At 36.7% G+C, this 20,500-nt stretch overlaps 1 protein-coding gene across 1 annotated transcript in view; it reads right to left on the reverse strand.

Annotated features, from left to right (window-relative positions):
* The window catches only part of LOC130636058 (protein maelstrom homolog), a 34,370-nt gene extending 25,434 nt beyond the window's left edge, over nucleotides 1–8,936 (reverse strand). Inside the window, exon 1 of the mRNA XM_057445646.1 lies at nucleotides 8,690–8,936. Within this exon, the coding sequence (XP_057301629.1) occupies nucleotides 8,690–8,830 (141 nt within the window). The 5' untranslated portion in view covers nucleotides 8,831–8,936. The remainder of the gene's footprint in view (nucleotides 1–8,689) is intronic.
* Nucleotides 8,937–20,500: the final 11,564 nt, after the last annotated feature.

Genomic DNA, 20,500 nt, shown 5'->3' on the forward strand with positions numbered 1-20,500 from the left:
ATGTCAACAACCATGGTAGTTATGAAATAAAAAGGTTTTGGCCATCAGAAAAAATCAGAAAACTGTCAGTTCCTTCTAACTACAAGTGATGTTTTGCTTTTGTATTTACTCAAAAAAAAATTAGTTAAAAAAGAAGAATTAGGTAAAACTTTTTAAAAAAGGAAGAACTGTTTGTCATTATGTTCATTATATCTTTTAGGTTTGGATGTACAGCTTTATGCCATAATTAAGAATAAAGATCTGTTCACATTCTGGTAGCAGAGGCTAGTTAAGAAGATGGCAACTAGAACAATCACGATGGCACAAAGGTATGGATTGCCCCAACTTTCTGAAGATGGGGATTTTAAAGCAAGAGTCCATGATCTGGAATTACAGGAAGTAGTTACAGAACTTCTAAAAAAGAAACAAGGGCCAGTTGTTTATTTGATTTTAAAATTTAAAAATACGTCAGGCATGTTCACCTTAACGAAAGAAGAATTAAATGAGACAATGGTTTAAATAAACTTGTTAATAAATTAAAAGAACTTTATGGTATTACTGAAGATTAAGCCATGTTTAATGCTTACGAAAAATTTGAAACCTTTCACCGTTGCAAGACAATGTCGGTTAATGATTATGTAAATGAATTTGAACAGCTTAATCAAAAGCTTAAGAGTTTCAAAATTGAGTTACCAACTGCAGTTCTTGCATATCAACTACTGAAAAATGCAGATTTACCGAAAGCTGAACTAACACATGCTACAGTCCCATCTCTTACAAGGGATGGCTTGGCATTAAAATGATATTTTTTGTAATTCTGCGAAGCTTAACTTGCTTTCTTTTTCATTTCAAGGTGATGGCAAATTTTCTGTACCAGTTTCCTAAACTGTGGTATCCACAGGATAAAAAGCTGGCGTTGGCGATGAAAATGACACGGAATTGCTAAAGGATATGCGTTTTGGTTTGATGTTTCTTTCAAAAAGCTTTGGTAGAGAAGCAAAACTACTTTGGTGGCATCCAGGAGCACAATCTTTCTGAAACATGTGTTCTTCTGTTGCCATCATTTTGTGTATTAAACATTGCATGTAGACCTCATTGGCATTTAAAACAGCTATATGCCATTTTAGTTTGTCACATTTTTCTGTTAGGTTTGCTTGTAGCCGTTGGAATGACCTAAAATAAATGTTTTAACTTGGATATATAACCAGAAAGATAATTGTTATATTAAGAACAATTTAAGAACATTTTTAGGCTTTATATTAAAAAAGTTACAAATATTTAAAGACTTCAAGTTGAGTTTTGTTATAAACAAAACCATGTAGCGCCAGAATAATCTTTGAAATTGTCAACCTCGCTTTTAGACCTTGTGTAAAATATTTGAGAAAAAGGAGTGTTTGCTTACATCAAAGTCTATGTTGTTTCTTAACAGCTTTTAGGTTGGCAGTTAACAGTAGTCGAAGAATTGGTGCATTATTATATTCTTTAAAGAAGTTGTATTCTTCAAAAGGTTGCACAGGAAAAATATCATTTTCCAGCTCTTTAGATGTGCCAGCAGGCTGATGATGCGCCTCATCGCAGGAGTTATTCTCGGGTATTCCACCACTTGCGTTTTTTTGAACAAGAGAGTGCAAGTGTTTTCACTTGCACTCTCCTGTTCCTCATTAATTTTCAGATTTTTTTCTTGCATGCAGCCAACAGTAACCATTTTAGCCTGAAAAAATAGAAAGAAAAGCTGCTTTTTCACCATCGCATTTGTATTCTTCTTCAGTCCCTTCCCTATGTCTTCCTTTTTTAGAGATTGATCCTTTTGTTTCTTAATGAAGTCTTTGAAGTGTTTTACTGCATCTTCTTCATCTTCGGATGTTACTTTTGTTTTTTCTTTGCTATTCCTTTTTTTACATTTTGATGGTTGTTGACTTTTTCTCTTTCGTTTTCCAAAAGAATTTAGTAGCTCCTCATTGGAAAGATTTGTATGCTCTTCTTCTTCTTCGTCTTCTTCTTCTGCTTCTTCTTCTAAGGTTTAACTGTCTTTCGTAAAGTTTTCAGCATTTTTAGGATTATCAAGGTAGTTTGTTAAATCTTGGTTCAAAAAAAGTAGTGTCATCTAAAAAGAAAGAAATAATTTAAAAAATTGTATTTTTGCCACAAAATAAAACGTTTATTAACAGGGACTTACCGCTTAATTTTATTATTTCAGCACTTTCTACACTTCCTTTTACTACTATTTCCACCATGTCGGCAACTTTATATGCTTTAATCTTTATATGTTTTGTTACCAATACCATCACAGTTTTATCTCGTTTAAAGAAAAATAAACCAGGCCCATAAGTTTTCAAAATTTTCTTGCAGACATTGTTGCAAATCGTTTATTCAGATCAACTAAATATGACAAAATGGTGAAAACGTCATTATGAGCATGCTGGAAAAAAATGTAATTTTTGAACAATTGATTTTGGCCATCTGTGATTGGTTTAAAATTTTCGCGACAATAACCGATATTTACTTTTATTGACACCTTGCTCTGTAGAGTGTATAATCTTGTCGTCATTTTTAAATACATTCCAGCAGGTTTTAACTTGTCATTAGCATGTCATTAACGAATCCTTTAGAAACAATGACTGCACCATAAAAGAGTAAGGTAACACTTTGGACACACTCTTATTGAATACGGTAAACCTTTTCTCGAAATCATAAAATAATTGTACACTCCAGTAGTAGTAAGGGATGAATTTAAGTACATTTCCGCTCCTTTGACACCTTTACACCATCAACCCCCCTGCTTCCACCACCTCCACCCCCACATCAGCCTCCACTCTCCCAAAATCGGAAAATCCGACAGCATCCGAAAAACAAATCCGATTCCGATAAAATCCTACGCATGCCCAATAGCGACTAGCGGGAATAATGCTGACATCAACAAAAATAGAGATTGTGCAAGTGAGTAGGGGAAAGTCCCATACTCAAAGGCTGTCCCCAAAACTCTGGTTGAGGTTCTATCCCATAAAAGAAAGATAGAGTGGTTTCAAAATATTCCAGATCGTTTCATGACACAGGATTTGTGCACCATAGTGGTTCAAGAGCACCCCAGGGCGCTTCAGTATGTTCCAGAACATTTCAAAACGCAAGAAATGTGTACCATAAGATTAACCATAAGATGTAAGATTAAAGAAACCATCAACAGTGTTGCACGTAATAAACACATAAACAGCAACTCGAGCAACTTCCTGAGATTTGGTTACCAGCCCTACAGAAGTAGTTACCTACATCTAGGTCCGAAAATGTTAATTACCGTAATTAACTGTAATTATCAGCTCGTTTCTGATTGGTTAATTTTTATGAATTTCAATCCTCTGCAATTATATAAATACATGCTCAACATCATTTTACTTTTCCCGATGATGGGAGAAGGATCTCCCGAAACGTCGCCTACTAAACTATCATGTTCAAGAAATGATAAACTATCCACAGTAATAATTTTGTGTGCAATTTCTTTCGCAAAGCGTTTTGTTGAAAAAAATAGCTTAGAATAAAATGTTAAGTAACATCTTTTAAAACTGACCGATTTTGAAAAATATAAAAAAACATGCACAGAAACATTCTGAAAAATAATAGCTTTTTCCCAATTTAGTTTAATCTTTCGCGTAGTTAACAAATCATTAAATTTCATCACTTGTGTTAATACCTAAGGGGATTTTATTTTGAATAAGTATTAACAATAAAACTCGCAGTTATGAGAAAATAATTACAGTATATATTGTTTTATCCAAAGCTTTTGTTAAATCACTCGCAACATAGCTCTCGCAAAGATCATTAAAGGTTACATTAACTTTATTTTTCGCGGGAGGTAACCTTTAAAGTAATCACGATAAACATAAGAATAAAGGGCTTCTGACTTGCAGGTAAAGGTGTTGTATAGCGAGTATGCGGAAGCTTACATTCGGACTGTACTGTTGCATGGAGGCCACAATGCAACAATGTTGGAATTTTTGTTAATCAGGGAGACCACAATTTTATTGTGGTCCGCATGAACAATGCTAGTTACATGAACACGATGTTAACAAACCTTTTTACAGTACTGTATCAAGGACGGCATTGCTGTCCTAGTTCCCGTGTTTATATTCTTTGCTGAAAAACTGAACTAACAAACTTGTATATACCCATCTTCAAAAAACAACAAATTATCGAATAATTATTCCCACAACACTGCAATATACTTATTTCATTGCCTGGGCAAAAACCCCTCCACATATATAATATTTAAAATTTGAAAACACTCTTAAAAAGATAAAAAAATGCCTACTTAAAAAGTTGTACAAAGTTGGGGTTACAAATGCTTCAGTTTTGAAAGTGATGATAATTTTAATGTCATAAAAAGATTGCGCACTGTTTGTAGACAATATTCTGAAATTGTTAACGTGACCCATGCAAGGAAGAGAGTAGCGAAAACATCTTCAGAGACATTTGTAAAAGGTATATATACATCCGTACTGAAAAAGAATAATTTCAAAGATCACATCAAAATCTTATACTCATGTTGCCGCTGTTATACGTTTATCAGAGAAAAATAGACCATTTTGGAGATTATGCGCCATTATGAATTTGCGGAACTCGGTGGTGCAAGTTGAACTTTGGACTTCACGTTTATTCAGTCATTTGCCTTGCGAAACTGCTGGCGGCAGGACAGTTTTGATTTTTGATATCTGTTTTTATCTTTGTGATACTAATTTTATGATATATATTTTGAAAAAAACTTTTATTAGGCACTTATTTGTACTTTTAATTTCTTTTTGTACAATAAAGGCAACTTAATATATCCTAAAAGCCTTTAAACTAGCTAGCTAGCTAGCTAGAGGTCTCCCAAAAATGCTTTCTGTACTGTAGCTACAGTACTGTGAAAAGGTTTGTTAACATCGTGGTTCGTGTTTATTTCATGTTACGCACGAACCACGATAGCCCACGATACGTATTTTTTTAAAAATCGTGGACCTCACGATCATGTTTCGTGGACTACACGAACGAAAATTAAATATAACATCGTGGCTTCCACGATAGATAACTTCTATTGTAAAACAACAAAGACCGTATTAGTTTATCAATTAAATTAAAAACCGACGGCAAAAAAATAAATTAACATTTTTTTGTTTTAATTCGTTGTTATAAGGCTAGCTATATAAAAGATTTTAATCCTTCGTGAATCAAGCGCCGTCCATAGGGTATTAAATAAAACTGTAAAATTTTAAATAATTCTTTCACAAATTTATTTCTATTTTTTTTTTTTTAAAACGCATCTCTGTTCTAAATAAATGTTATAAAGGTTGTTTCATTTTAGTGTTACTCATCGTCACAAGCATGGTATATACAATCAAGCGACTTTATTTCATGAATTTAAATTTTAAGGTCAAATGAAAAAAAATTTATACGACTATACGTTCCTATAACAATACGGAAGTTTTTACGCAGAATATCCACTTCTTTTCCCATGGTTGCGCTTCAAAAAATATGAAAGTCAAGATACTTGTTCTTACGGTTTTTAAACATATATACCTTACTGTCGCTAACGCTTTATTACTTGGTGAAACAGGTCTAATATTATCTGGCGATTTCTGGTTATTATACATTTTTTTTAAAAGAGCGAGGTTAGTATTTTTTTTACACTTTCTTTTTCCACGCCAGGGCTTCAACCCTAGGGGCGAGTTGATTTTTTTAAAGTTTTTTATAAGAGTTTTTTCGTAACCCTTTCTCAGCCTTAAATTTCCTTATTTGTTTTCTTCCAAAATATTAAAATTTTTAAATAGATTGTTAAAATTATACTATTAAAAATCTGTTCGTAAAAAGTAAAATAATAGATTCAGAAATAAAGTCGCATTGAACTGCTGATCACGTTCTTATGAACTATTTTTTTATAACAACAAAATACCTGCATCAGGTTTTACGTTCATAAAAAGTCCACGTGGCTTCTGTTATTGAATAATTAATTATTAATGATGTGAAGTTTCGAAGCATTTTCTGTACAAATAAAATAGACAAAAATGACCTTTTGATCATTAAAAAAATGTTTGAAAATAATATTTCTTTCATGAATTTTAAGACTCATATTGCGCGGGATTTTAGGCTGAGCATGTTCTTATAAACTAATTTTTATTAAGAAATAATGTGTCTAATTTTACGTTCATAAAAACGTAAAATTAAATCTTCGAACAATTTTTGATATTGTTTGCCGTGAAATCTTTTTGCCATCTTCCTCTTCAATAATTTTGCTAATCTGCGTATAGGTCATTCTTTTTTGTTTAAGATTTATTATTCGCTGTCTGAAATATTTTGGAAGCACCATGTCTTGATTTGTAAATTGTATAAATGGTTTCGCCAAACAGAGCATCCATATTTAACTTTTTTTTTCAGCTGACTTTTAAAGACGCCGACAAAATTAGAGAAAGATACATCGGCAAAATAAATATGACATAAAAGAAAGAAAAACTCGATGACCAAATACGCTTTTAAAATCTACTTTAATTTAATGACTGTTAAATATTTTGCATATATTTTCGGTTCAACGTTTTCTTAAACAGAGTTCTTTTGGCAAAAAAATATCGGCAAAACAATGAGATGTGTTTGAGACGGGCGTTATTAAAGTTTTAAAAACTGAAATTAAATTATGGTCAGACAAATTAAACTTTTCTTTACAAAATGACATTTCGTACAAAACATTTAATTGCGTCCGTTCGTTAAACTCAATAAAACAAATTACCGACGCTTTTGAAAAGAAAAAAAATTAAATCTATATAAATCGTGGAGCTCGCGAAAAAGATCGTGGGACAACCGATCCTTAGTGGAGATAATTATATTAGCGTGGTGGCCACGATAGAATGTTTGAATATTTGTTATACACGAAGACCACGATTTTATCGTGGTTCGTGTGCACCACGCTCGTTACACGAACACGATGTTAACAAACCTTTTCACAGTACTGTAGCTATAAGGCTGTAATTAGTAATTAATGCTTGGTTAAAGGTAATTTCATTTTATATTTAGATATTTAAAATTGTGTAGCTGCTTTGTGCATTATAAAGATATTGGCATTGGATTTTAAACTTGGATTATACTTTACTTTAGAGAGAAATTTTTGATTTTGGAAATACCTTACTGGATTTGGACTTGAACTTTGTTTTTGGATTTGTAAAGAAATGTTTAGGTTGTAATATTTGTAAAGATCTAGAGAGTTATAATCCATTGTCAAAATACTTGTCAAAACTCTATAGTGTTATTTATTCCTAAAGTGAAACTTAAGCTCGCAAAATAATCTGGCTTCTTCTCTATAACGGATGTAAAAATTTTCAATACACTGCCCATAGAGATACGGTAACAGGTTCAGTCGCAGATTTTAGGAATAGAGTCATGAGTCATTTTAATTGCAAATAATTTTTATTATTTTGATATTTTTATAATTTTGTTTCTCGGTGTATGTTTGACCCTTGATCCGTCTACTTAAACACTCCTATCTTTCTTTCAAGAGTGGTATTAGAAAGAATACCTGTCTTTCTTCCCTGCTTTCGCTATTGCCCTATAATTTTTTTGTACGCTTCCCTTATTAAAAAATATCAAAAAGGGAGAAATGAGTTTAGTTTACAGACTAAAGTGTTATTCAATTTTTTGTTTTTCTATGTTATTTGTTTCAGTCACAATGTATATTTTACATGATTTTTTGTTATATATACGTATGTCTTTGTCGGTTTCTTTATCAGAACACGCAATTATTGCAGTAACTTATTACTAAAGTGTAAATCTTTATGATAAATAAATAAATTACTCTTTGAAGCTCGTTTGAATTATTGGCATAATAAGTTCCATAGCAGAAAAAGCTCGGGCGATTAACTCAACTATTACTCAGTCCACAAGAAGTCAGTCGGCTGCCTCACACTAAGTTCTAAAAAATCCTTATATATACGTTGTAAGAGCTGACAAGAAGTCAGCCAGCTGCCTCACACTAAGTTCTAAAATATCCTCATACGTTGTAAGCGGCATAATTTAATCGTAAAAATATGTTTAAAGTTGATTAAATATATCACTTCAGCGTTAAAATAATAATAAAAGACACTCAGTATCCCTACGTCCTACACGTGTATTTAATTGCTATTTCTAATTAATTAATAGATCAAATCAATACGCTTAAATGAATGTTGTCTGGTGCTATCCCCTGTTACTTAGATAAAAACATTACGAAGACCTAGGCACGCTAAGAGTGTATACAAAACTCGTTTCTTTTTGTGTGCTTCAAGAGAGTTTTCTACTACGGCATATAGGGTTCAAAGTTCAACTTGCACCACCGGGCTTCGAAAATCCATAATGGCGCATAATCTCCGAAATGGTCTATAGAGCAGCAAAAAATGATATATAGCTATACCATTGTCATCAAAGTCAATCACTAACGCTAGTGGAGCTGCACAATAAACCACAATGTTACCGTTCATTGGAACACTAATCCAAAATCAAGGATCCTAACTAACACAAAAAATGCAAGTAGCGCACTTAATCACTTTAAACACAATATTATTTTCCTGTTATGGTTTAAAAAAGTACCATGTGAGATTTGCTGACCAGGAGAATCTGAAGTAAAATATATATAATATTGTCAATTGTCACAGACATTAAACTCACTCTTTTTCTTTCCAATTTTAATTCAGAAAATAAACAACCTAAAGTATTGCTAGCTAACCTGCCATTTAGAAGCTGCAGCATCAATTAAGTCTTGGGTAGATCTAATACTATGTCCTTCTTGAAGTAATTTATTTTTGATTTCATTAGCATATAACAAATAACCATTGGGTTTCCCTTTCTGGTTTTTCTTTGAAGGCATTTTTGTTTCAATTTGATAAAAGTTGACTAAATCTAGCTAATCCTGAGACTCATGAATGATCAAGCTTTATGAAGTTCCATTTTTTGCTCCATTTTTCCGAATTATAATTCGGGAATAGAGGGAAAATTTTCCGTGTACAAACTGCGGAACGGAAAATTTTCCGCGTAGAAGAGAAAAAAAGATGACGAACAAGAAACGTATGTGGGTTAGGAAACTATTTACCGAACGCGAAAGCAAGGGAGAATTCCATCTGCTTATCAGCGATCTTAAACTTTTTGATCACGAATATTTCTTTAAGTATTTCAGAAAAAGTCCGACTCGCTATGAGGAACTGCTGCGACTAGTTAGATAGATAGATAGATGTGCATATTTTACATGGCTAGCCTCACAAATATCGAGGGATATACCCTGACTATTATTTCCAGGAGGGGTCATGGCGTAGATGGAGAGTCCTAGAGTATTTAATGCTCATTTTGAGCTACGCAGACCCAATTAGAGCCCGCGCTCTACTAGACAACTCCCGGCAACATCCAACGGCCCACACAGTGTGCCATCTTCCCAATTTCCCTCACATGGCTTGGGTTAACCCGGGGCTATGGTAACATTCACTCGCCCATGTTGAATCGCCGTCAGGAGGAATCGAACCCCGGTCTCCCGCACAGAGTACGAGAGCTATAACCACTAATCTACGGCGCCACTAGTTGCTTCTCGCATCATGAAATCGAACGAAAGGAGAACACCGATCGGGCCAAGTGAAAGGCTTTGTGTCACGTTTAAATATCTTGTAACTGGAGATGCGCAATGTACAATAGCTGCTTCCTTTCGAATAATATACTACTAGAACACGAGTTTCTTAAAATACCCCAATCTGAAGAACACTGGCTTAAAATTTCTAAAGACTTCAAACGCAAATGGAATTTTCCCCGCTGTCTAGGGGCTATAAACGGAAAGCATGTTGTCATGCAAGCTCCTCCTAGATCAGGCTCGAGTTTCTTTAACTACAAAAGAACGCATTCAATCGTGTTGTTGGCTGTATGCAATGCTAGGTACTCGTTCACGCTTATAGATGTAGGTGACTCAGGACGAAACAGTGACGGAGGAGTATTTTTGAGCAGTAAGCTAGGATTTGCAATCACAAATAATCACTTGAAGATACCGCATCCTAAACTGTTGCAAGAAGCTGGTAAAGCATTGCCCTACGTATTCGTGGGAGATGAGGCTTTCCAGCTTACAGAATTTATGATGAAACCTTATCCAAGAGAAATCTTGGATATCAAAAACAGAATTTTCAATTATCGGCTTTCCTGTGCTCGAAGGATTATTGAAAACACGTTTGGGATTGCCGCAGCAAGGTTTCGAATATTTCGCCGTCCTATAATTGCTCGTGTTGACGTCATTGTAAATGTTACCAAATCTGTTGTTGCCTTGCACAATTTTTTAATGTCTGGAAAAATGTTTGACAATGACTTCTATTGCCCCCTGCTTTCTCAGACGTGAAAAATGAGCATGGGCTTAGGTTTGGAGATTTTATGTTCTAAAATGTTAAGATAAATATTTTGTCACGTTTTTTAGCTACATGCAGATCTTAAACGCGCCAGTTTTAGGATTTTTGGCTAGGAACAGATATTTTGAAGGCTACTAGCTAATAGCCTTACTTTTTACTAATTTTGTTTGGTATAAGAGGTTTTTCTCCAACCCAACATTTATTTTTATGTTGAGGATATAGCCATGTAGCTATCTCATATATTTACCTAAAAAGTGATAGTATAAAAATTCAGTTTGGCTATCAATAATCGCAATATTCTCAGCAATAAATCTTATGCTAAATGCAGTTTAGCTAGGTACATCTTTATACATCTTTAATTATTTTCTTAAAAAAATTTTTGCAAATAAAATGGCTGAGCAATTGCTTTATCTGGAGGGATAACGACAGGCTGTTTCCTGTGTTGTCATTTAAACCGAAGTTGTGATAAAGTTTTTTTGGAGAAAGGTACTGTTCACATCTGTTTAACTGTACTAAGCGCTCAGTCCCGTGACACGATTAATTTTTTATATTTTACAAAAACTTATTCCACAAAACAAAATAATATTGACCGATTGTTTTTGCTATGACAGAGTCACAACGGTGTTGTAAACTGTGTTTTTATTTCAGTCTTTGTTGCGGGAAAGTTATTTTTTGAAAAATATGTTACAGTCGCAACCTTTTTGTCTTCTATAAGCTTTTTATTTTCTAATATTGGTTTTTTTGTATGTTCTAAAATGTTAAGATAAATATATTGTCATGTTTTTAGTCACGTACAGATCTTAAACGCACCAGTTTTAGGATTTTTGGCTAGGAACGAAGATTGAGGCTAGCTAGCTAGAACCTTACTTATTCCACCATTTATTTTTGTGTTGAGACTGTAGCCATTTAGCTAGCTCCTATCTTTGGCTAGAAGTGAGAGTACAAAAATGCAGTTAGGCTACAACAATATTCTTAAACAATAAGTGTTATGCTATAAATGCAGTTAGCTAGGTAGCTAGCTACATCTTTTATTATTTTTTATTTGCAAATAAAATGACTGACAGATTGTTTTAGCTGAACCGGTAATGAGCTCTTCCCTGTGTTTTCATTAAAACTGAAGTTGCAATGAAGTTTTTTTGGAAAGGGGTATTACGCCTATATGCCTGTTCAACTCTGTTTAACTATACTAAGTGGTTAGCCCAGTGTTAACAACAGACTGTTGTTTTTGGTAAAGGTTGTTACGCCTATGCGCATTTACAAAATGGTTTACCTGTACTAAGGGGTCAACCCAATGTGACGATTCATTTTCAAACTTTCTCGGTAATCACACCTGTACGGATGTGCAACAATGTTTGCCTGGACTAACTGCACAGCCCTGTTGTGTTTTTTTAAACAGAGTCTGTGAGAAAGTTTTTTCCAAAGGCGTATTATTCCTATATGCCTGTGCAACACGGTTTAACTGTAGTAAGCGCTTAGCCCAGTGTCAAGATAAATTCTTTAACTTTCACAAAAACTTATTCCGCAAAATATAATAATATTGACTGATTGTTTTTGCTATGATGGGGTACCGACTGTTGTTTGTAAACTGTGTTTTTATTTCAGCTCTCGTTGCGGAAAATATGTTACAGTCGCAAGACTATGGTGTATGCGCTTCACTTAATTTACGACATACTGTATACATGTACTAGAGCGCTCCACCTGATCGTGTGGATGGCACAGTTAACGGCTCTTATTAAGCGCTCCACAGAGTATTTAACGTCAGGTCACACCTTGCCTTTGGCTTACCCCGGCGTTTCGACACCGGGGTAAGCCAAACGCGAGACATGCTTAAGTAATATAAAAAGGATGGGCGGGCCATCGACTAGTCTATATTATAATGCCCGTATACGTCTGTCTGTCTGTCACGCAAAATGGTAGCTTAGCTGCGACGAGCGAACCCGTGGATTTTCCACGGGCTAACGACTAGTGACAGAAAATTTTCCGTTCCGCGGAAAATTTGTTGGAGTGGAAATTGACCTTATGGGACCTACTTTTATACAGCGCAGTCTGGGCATTAGTAAAGCGCTTGTAGGGACAATTTTTTCATAATGGTAGCGCAACTAGAAGAAAACAACAACATAACAGAAAATTTAACTTGTTACTTTACCCATGAAAGTATAAATAAATTTTATACCTCCAGGCTTTACTATTATAACACTAAAATCAAAGAAGAGTATTCTTTAATGGTTTATGGACTGTATTCTATCCAAAAACACAAAATTCAAGGTTATTAATGACTAAAAACTGTTATTTTGTCGTAAGGTTAGACTAGCTAATAAAAGTCCAGTGTCCGACGCGTTAAATTAAACCAGAAAGAAATGTTATTGTTTGCACCACATTGCTAATTTTTATTGTTATCTTCAAACGTATGTCCCCAATAGCTACTACCACTATATTTAAGTTTCATATTGAGCGAGACAACGTATTTTTTTAGCACAGAGATGGAGTTTTTGTTGTTTTTTAAAGATGGTGCTAAGCGTAGCTAGAAACGATATGAGATTTTTCAAAAAAGAAGTGGAGGTTAAGTGCCTAGTATATCACTATTTTTTACATGTAATGAACCCCTTTTTTGGGCTTACACTTCCACCTAAAGCTAGCTAGCATAAAACTGTCGACTTAGCTGGAATAATAACAGAACTTAGATAACATATAGTTAGCTAGCTACTTTTGTTTGCTCTTTTTTATGCTAGCTAGCCCGCAAAAAAAGAGCAAGTGTGATATAGCTAGCATAAAAAAAGCTACAAAGCTAGCATTAAATTAACTACTTAGTTGGGATAAAACTACCAATGTAGCTAGCATAAAATCAACTGTCAACTACATACCTAGCTTAAAAAAATTCTTTTGGACAGATTTTTTTAGCTAAAGTAGCTAGCTATTACCGACTTTCATATAACGCGGTCTGGGCACTAGTAAAGCGCTTGTAGGGACAAATTTTTTCATAATGGTAGCGCAACTAGAAGAAACCAACAGCATTAACAGAAAATTTAACTTGTAACTTTACCCAAGGAGGTATTAAATAACTTTTATACCTCCATGCTTTACTGTTATAACACTAAAATCAAAAAAGAGTATTGTTTAATGGTTTATGGACTGTATTCTATCCAAAAAACCCCACAAAATGCAAGGTTATTAATGACTAAAATCTGTTGATTCCGTCAAGGTTAGCCTAACTAATAAAAGTCAAGTGTCCAACATGTTAAGCCAGAAAGAAATGTTATTGTTGGCACCACATTGCTAATTTTTATTGCTATCTTTAAAAAGTATTGTCCCCAATAATTACTGCCACTATATTTCAAAAGTAAGCAAGTGCAGTAGTTGTGCAGTTAGCTATCTACTAGCTAGCTGACTAAAGGTAGGTGTAGTTTAAACCAGTTAGCTTTAGTTAGTCTGGCCAGTGCACAAGGACAGGAAAAACATCACTGTAACTACTTTTTTTATATTATCATTATGTTAGCTGTTAGTTACCTAAACCCTAAATATACAAAAAAATTAAAATCTATTATCCACAAAAATGGCTACCACAAAGTTTTTCATTTTTTTTCCAGAGTAAATTTTCGTTATTTGACAATGCTGATTTTTACTAAATCTTCAGCATCGGGAAAAAGCATATGCAAAAATCTTCATCAACATTTGACATATGTAAATAATTTTCCTAAAACATACTCAAGTCCAGCAAATGAAAAATCATATATATATATAAAGATTACCTACACCCACAAAAAACATTTCCTCATAAAAAAGAAAACAGTCAGAAAAAGTTAAATTAGAAATTTAAAAAACTTTTAAAAATTAAATTTTAAACCCAACGGAATTGACTATGAATCTGTATCATTTCCTTATACATTATCTGAAATTATGTCTTTATTGCATGTCTTTGTCTGCAACGAAACAACAAAATTATAGTAGCTAATGGATGTTTGAATGTTTCTACAATTGCTTTTCACCCGATGACTTCCCATTCAATCACAACAAAGTTATTTTACGAGATGCTACACCATAAAGTTATGTACAGTTAGGGACAACTGCAAATTAGACTATTCCGCCTAAATAGGCCATGATAGACAAATTAGGCGAAATTTATCTTCTAACTAGGCTATCGACACTAAATTTGCTTATTACAGTCTTCTGGTTAGTGGTCGCACCGATCTTTAAGGTTAAAAATGATCTAACAAACCTCCCTCGGATGGAGAAGTTTTATTTTCGTAAATGTTATGGTGCGTTTTGAAGATATTGCTTTTAGTTTGTTATGCTGATCCCGATGTGCACAACGTTTTTTTCCGGCGTGTTTTAAAATACCGCCTAAATACACTATTTTGATTTAAAAGAAAGATGGTGGATGGTTAGGCAATGATGTCCTAATTACGCTATCATAGACAAAATAAGCTATTTGGACAATCTCTCCCCGGACCTTGTTCTAGTCGATTGGAAACGAGTTTGGTTGGTGGGCACGTTTACATGTATAACTTTTATATCCACTATGCAAATTCTATGAAATTTGACCTAAGCAAAGATGACTAAGTCAGCAAGTAGTACAGGAAAAATGATGGCGAGACCAACAAAGATTGCGAAGATATCGTCGATTAAAATTTTCCATCTCTTAAATAGACTATTCTCTCCAAGTTAAGCTATTAAAAATCTCCTAATTTAGCTACTAGCTTGTTTAGGAGAAATGGTCTAATTTGCAGTTGTCCCTAACTGATGTAGCCGGCGGAGTTAAATATTCGCTTTTAGATAATCATCTTTTAAATACCCATCTCAAGCCTTTCAATGGCTTCATTCGAGCTTTCATGGATCTGACCATCGGCATCTACCTGATTAGCCAATCTTTTGATGCTATCCTCCGAATTTCTAATATTTACATTATACGTGGCTATCTTGTTTTTAAGACTCTTAATATTCCCCTGGTAGGTTTGAAGTTCAAAATCGAGTCCCTTTAATTCGCGTTCGGTAAATATGCCGGAGAATGAAGTATCCGTAATGGTTCCGGCATCGGAGAATAAAGTTTCCTCCGTAAAAGTCTCAACATCATGCTTAATTCTCCCGATTTTATTAATAGTTTTCCTCCGAATTATCTCACCGAGGTCCTCCTTACCCTTATTAACAATAGTACCAATCTCAGTCGCAAGATTCTTGGCGAGATCCTGGGCCTCTGCCTTGCTGCCGTCAGTACTGACCCGGCATTGGGGTCCCGGATGTTCCGGGGAGTTGTGTTGATTGCTGGGTATCTTCCTAATCACCCTTATCATCATGCTTACCAACATCCTCCTTGGGCGTGAATATTGGATTATCCATTTATTTACATTTTTACTCATATATAATAAATAACCATGAATGCATACGGTATCCTGATGGATCCTTATGCAGAAAGCAAGCAGCCTCTTGGTATGAAGGGACGAAGACAAAGGGTCCAGATTTTCCATACCCCATCAACCATTCACCAGAAAGAAGATCTGTATGTTGATATTCCGAATATGCCGCAGAATGATGTTATTATCCCGGGTAGTCTCAAGCTCTTATTTGATTTGACACTTACAGGGAGCAACACAAAACGTACGATCGTGTCGAACATAGGCAAATCCCTGGTTAAAAATCTACGTATTACTCTAAATAACAAAGAGGTTCAGAATATAAGCGACTACAACATTTTGGCATTGTACCGAGATTTATGGCTATCCAAGTCTGAGCGCAAAAACAACCTCATATTGGAGGGGATTAACCCTAATGACGGAACAATCAGGGCCCTGCAGGTCAAGGCAACTGGTCATGTGGGAACAGACGAGGAAAAGGTCATCGTTAAGGCCTATGGGAATACCTTTTGTATCCCATTGGGGAGGATGTTCCAGCTGACCCGGGACCTCCCATTCTATCCGGCAGGCCTGTACGACAGATTTCAATTCATTATCAACTTTGCGCCCTACAGCGATGTCATCAAGGATGCAGGGACGGCAGCCTTGGGGTCTACAGCAGCAATGAGAGATACGCGCTCTTCATCGACGTCCGGAGCTCCCCTGATGATATACTACATGGTAGTGGTAGCCGCTGCAACGCTTGAGTGATGGTATAACCTTGCATATCACCAAAGAAGCCGATGGAACAGGTGATTATAAATGTTACGTGTATCTCTTACAAGATGCCCAGCTGAATGTCCTGGGTGGTAGGCTTGATCGTGTTGAGTATTAATAAATGGCTGCTATAGCAGTGCTGGTGGCTGGGGCGGCCATAAACGCCCTGACGTTCAGCGGGACCAATTATCTATTCAGCAAGCTTTCAGGGCATGGCGAAGCGGAACGGAAAAGGCATGACGAGGCCGTCGAAAATTAAATTCGGCTCAGGCCCAATGGATTAGAGGCAGACAGAAAAAAGCAAGCAAGAGTCTTAGGGAGCTTGATGACTCTATGAAACAGTATTACATCAAATTGAAGAAGGAGGTACCGCAATTGAAAGATTTCTACACACCCTGGAAGCAACAGCAGGATGGTAAGTTAACGTTCGTTGTTGGCTCCCTGGCTCTGTTCGGCTTCGTAGCTTACAAATTCTTGTAAAAACATGCGTTTTAACATGTATAAATAAAGGAACATGTCAAAAGCATCACATATCGTTACAGAGGAGGAAGCAGAAAAACTGAGTAATATCTACTATACACCGGAACATCTCTGGACCGTAGCAAGACCCTTGCGAACAAAGAAGGCCAGCGAATTCGCCGACATGATCAAAGATATCTACAAAGCGGGACCTCTTCGATACCCCAAAACCTTCCCTTGTGATAACGGTAGTGAGTTCAAATCAGATGTGGGCAAGCTCCTGGAATGAAAGGGGTGGAAATTAATTGGGAAACTACTAAATATCATCACAAGTTCACGGGTTTCGTCGAATCGTACAACAAGGTTCTTGCAGAGAGACTCTTTAAGCCTCAAGATGCCCAAGAGTTGGCTTCCGATGAGACTAGTACCACTTGGGTCAAGCATTGGTACACCATAGTGAAGGGCCTCAACAGTTCCAAGACTACCATGATCAGCATGAGGCCCAGCAAAGCGAACAAACTCGAAGATGTACCACTTGCAAAGGGTGAGGAATACCCCGAAGAGAAACCCCTGCCCGAGGATGGCCTCTTTCTCTATCTTCTGCATCCCGGAGAGAGACACATGGAGATTCGAAACGACGTGCCACCGATGCCTTCTGGAGTAGGAAAACGTATAGGTAGGATAGGATCGTGACAGGTATGCTATACTATTTGAAGGATGATCCTGAAAAAAGCTTCGTCTCGGAAGAGTTGATGCTTATTCCCGAAGATGTTGAAGTGCCCCCGGATCATGTTAAAGAGTGGTAGGGCCCATGGTGGATGCCCCCACCAGCCCATAATTTTTAATACTACCCGTGGGAGTAGTATTAAAAAATTAGCGTCTGCCTAGTCCCCTAATGCCGGAACGCCCAGATCATATAGGTCATCGCGTGTAAGGTCCACAAAACCGAAATGGTTTCTATAACGCTCCACATGTTCTTCTTCTTCGAACCTATTAAAGACATACATGCCATTGGGGTTGTCGATGACAACAATCTCCTCCGCCCCCGGGTAGTTGTCACTGAACCATAGTCTCTTTTTGGCAATGTTGCGCCTTTGTACACGCGTGCAATAATAGGGAAGATGATGGTATTCGTCGTCATCCTGTGCGCTATGTTTTCGATGGATCATGATAACGTTGTCTGTCCCTATATCCTAGGCATGTGGTACGTACCGTTCCTTGAGCCTTGTATTTTCCTGGGTCTGTATCTCAAGCTCGTCCTCAAGTACCATGAGCTGACTATCCCTGCCGTCTAGATCATCCTCGAGTATGGCGACGGCAATATTCCTGTCCTTGAGGGCTTGGCGCTGCTTCTCAAGTTACTGCTTTAGGCTTTCGGAAACGTGGTATTCATTGATTCACAATTTTACACCAAAACTTTGCCACGTATTCAGCGTCTATGCTCTGGAATTCAAGACAGTTAGTATCTGCACACTGCTTACATTTCATACCTGCGGTGTTTGTACCAATGAGATTGCTTGCCAATTTTTCCAACGAGGATGCCATAAATCGACAGGAATCTATGAACCGTATCTCTATTGTCTTGTATATCTCGCCATCACCATACCCCATACCTCCAAGGGGTACTGTAGACTTTCAGGGGATCTGGTACATCTCCATAGGCGAAGGTACTATATGTGCACCACCCGGACGGTACGTGCTTGCTAAGCTTTGTGGTCTTGGGCTCTCTTGCATCCTTTTCCATTGGTATTAGTAGGCTTTCAAAGTCGGCATAGATGGCAAATGGCACCTTGAATTTTTGCTGGCCATCTCTGTATTATAGCTATTTTTCGGCCTCATTGTTGGCATTGTATTTTTAACTGCCTCGTGATCGGTGCAATATCTGTAATGCTTGTTTCTCGATTGTGCCATGGGAAAGCCCTGTAGGCAGTTTAGGCAGAAGTGCATTGCGTTCCTATTTTTGAGATCTCTTTGCCCAGAAGCCTCGACAGACTTTTGACGGCCGTATAATGTCTCTTTTTATCATTGGTGATGTATAATAGGGTCACCACCTTGGTACGCCCGTTGTGCACGGATTGGAGTAGGTTGTTGATCCTCTTTCCTTCTACATACAGAACATTCACCGCAATGTCGGGGTTATTCGCCTCAAATTTGTAGATTGATTTGATAGCTGTTGGGTACTCTATACCATCCCAATTATAGAGGTCTACGTATGATTTCAGCTTGGCTATTCTATGTGTGTCTTTTCAATTTCCTCATGATGCAGGATGCTATAACAGCCCATTTGAAGCACTCCTCATCTTCATTTTTTGAATTAATAATTGCCTTCTTCGAAGCTATCCATTTAGGTAGTTTGATGTACGATGAACCCCTTGTCAGGCGTAGCTTGTGGAAGTCTACGTCGAGGTATAGGATTTTGGATATTATTAAGTGGCATTGGGGTAACGCCGGATTTTCCACATGTGTTTTAACCTGGGCAAACATGCTGGATAAGATGTCATCTACATCGTTACCCTGAAATACTGAGGCCATATTGCTATGGAAGACCTTTTTCACCTCAATATACTCCTCACCATTGGCCCCCTCTATATTTATTGGTTTTTTCCACATTATCCATAGCGACAGCTGTGCCTTCGCTGATCCCATATCTTCTACCTGCCCCTCAACTAAGGTTTTCACGTTTGACCGCACCATCCCGATATACCCATCAACATGAGCATTTCCTATGCCGGTAATTCGGAAACTCCTAAAAGTCCTGTGAAGAGCATGCTTATGCTCCTGTGGTGTAAGATCTTCCCCTGGTTGTTCCTATATATAGTCTTCCTTGGTCTCTTTTTCTACTTCGTTATGAAGTGTAGGCCTTGTATTGGTTGCCCTGCGATAGAGCTCTATCACTTCTCGTTTGAATTTTGCATAACTATTCATGGCCCCTTCTTTTATAGGCTTTGGAATGGCATCAACTAACCAGTTGTACCATTCCTGCATCTTATCCCTTACAACGGTAGGACGGACCTTCGCCATCTCCTGTTTCTCAAAGATATCCATATCCCCCGGTACCATAGGCTTGGCCGGTTGTTTAGGTGGCCTCTGTGGCATATCCCCATTCCCCAATAAGGCAACCAATTCATAATGCCCTACCAAACCATGACTTTTGCGATATCTCGTAATTGTTTGACTGTGTATGAATTCATTCTCTTTATTTATATACAATTTTTTGTTTGTCGGAGGATTTCATAACGGTCAAAACTAATGCAGTTATTTCCCTTGGGGGAATTCCCTTACTCATTTTTGCATGATAGGGAATTACCATGTATGTGCGTTGATTATTAGGGAATTGCGCTAGAAAATATTGGACCTCTTATTCTACTTTTGATAACGTCATTACAGTGAATACTAGGTCTTATGTAGATTAATATTGAATGGGTCTTGGAATGGATGATTAATATGGCTAAGCATGGCATGGTACCGGATGGTGTGGTGATTATTAGAGGATTGTCGATAACTTTGCGGGGGGTTCCTATGGGTTGCCGTGACGTCATTGTTGTACGCGCACGCGACTGCGTCAGAAGGAACATTTTCCTATCTCTCGGTAGCACCTACAAATAT

The sequence above is a fragment of the Hydractinia symbiolongicarpus genome, chromosome 3 (genome assembly GCF_029227915.1).
Source record: "Hydractinia symbiolongicarpus strain clone_291-10 chromosome 3, HSymV2.1, whole genome shotgun sequence".
In the NCBI taxonomy this organism is placed as follows: domain Eukaryota; kingdom Metazoa; phylum Cnidaria; class Hydrozoa; order Anthoathecata; family Hydractiniidae; genus Hydractinia; species Hydractinia symbiolongicarpus.